This window comes from Condylura cristata, unplaced genomic scaffold (assembly GCF_000260355.1).
Source record: "Condylura cristata isolate star-nosed mole 26May11 unplaced genomic scaffold, ConCri1.0 scaffold00068, whole genome shotgun sequence".
Classification (NCBI taxonomy): domain Eukaryota; kingdom Metazoa; phylum Chordata; class Mammalia; order Eulipotyphla; family Talpidae; genus Condylura; species Condylura cristata.
The window spans coordinates 318,744-319,747 of NW_004567169.1; the positions used below are offsets into that span (position 1 = coordinate 318,744).

The window sequence follows — 1,004 nt, forward strand, 5'->3', positions numbered from 1 at the left end:
CCGGCGCCGCACTGAGCCCCGCTCCCCGCAGGCATCGGGCGCTGCGCGGTGCAGGCGCTGCACGCAGCGGGGGCGCAGGTGGTGGCGGTGAGCCGGACCCGTGCAGACCTGGACAGCCTGGTCCGCGAGGTAGGCCCCGCCCTGCGGCCCGGGGCGGGCGCGAGCGCAGCGCCGCCTCACTTGCGCTGGCCCTGGGCCTGGCCGGACCCCGTATCCCCTCCCCCAGGGTGCAACTTCCGCGGGAGGCCGAGTGGCCGAGAGCCGCGCGACGCCCTCTGGCCTTGGAAGGAGGCAGAGGGGGCGGCCTCGCCGCCCTGGGGCAGCAGGCACAGGAGGAAGTGGACGCGGGGAGGCGGGGCCAGACTTCCCAGGCCGGTCTGCCCGCGCGCGCGCGCGGGCGGGGCGGCCCCTCGCCCTGCAATCAGCGCTGGCCTCTGGCTCCCACCTGGCCTCGGCCCTCCTCGCCTCGGTCCTCCGGGCCCTGCTCCCCACCCATGGTCAGAGCTTCTGCCAGCTGCCCCAAACCCACAGTGCCCCGGGGTGGAGCCCGTGTGCGTGGACCTGGGCGACTGGGAGGCCACGGAGCGGGCGCTGGGCGGCGTGGGCCCCGTGGACTTGCTGGTGAACAACGCGGCCGTGGCCCTGCTGCAGCCCTTCCTGGAGGTCACCAAGGAGGCCTGTGACACGTGAGTGGGGTGGGGGAGGGGCTTCGGGCTGGCAGCAGCACCCCAGGCCCTGCCCAGCACCCGTCCGTCCATCCCAGGTCCTTCGAGGTGAACCTGCGAGCTGTCATCCAGGTGTCCCAGGTGAGCTGGGGTACGGGGAGCCCACTCGGGTCACAAGCCCCGCCTCACGTTCCCTCTGCCACTGCAGATCGTGGCCAGGGGCCTGATTGCCCGCGGCGCAGCGGGCGCCATCGTGAACGTCTCCAGCCAGGCCTCGCAGCGCGCGCTGACCAACCACAGCGTGTACTGTGAGCGCCCGCCACGGCCCGCCCCTGCCCG

At 74.6% G+C, this 1,004-nt stretch overlaps 1 protein-coding gene across 1 annotated transcript in view; it reads left to right on the top strand.

The window, feature by feature from the left end:
* Positions 1-1,004, top strand: part of LOC101635053 (L-xylulose reductase-like) — a 3,246-nt gene that overhangs the window by 1,226 nt on the left and 1,016 nt on the right. The window contains exons 2-5 of the mRNA XM_012734744.1: positions 32-129; positions 532-686; positions 764-806; positions 874-973. Of these exons, the coding sequence (XP_012590198.1) occupies positions 32-129; positions 532-686; positions 764-806; positions 874-973 (396 nt within the window). The remainder of the gene's footprint in view (positions 1-31; positions 130-531; positions 687-763; positions 807-873; positions 974-1,004) is intronic.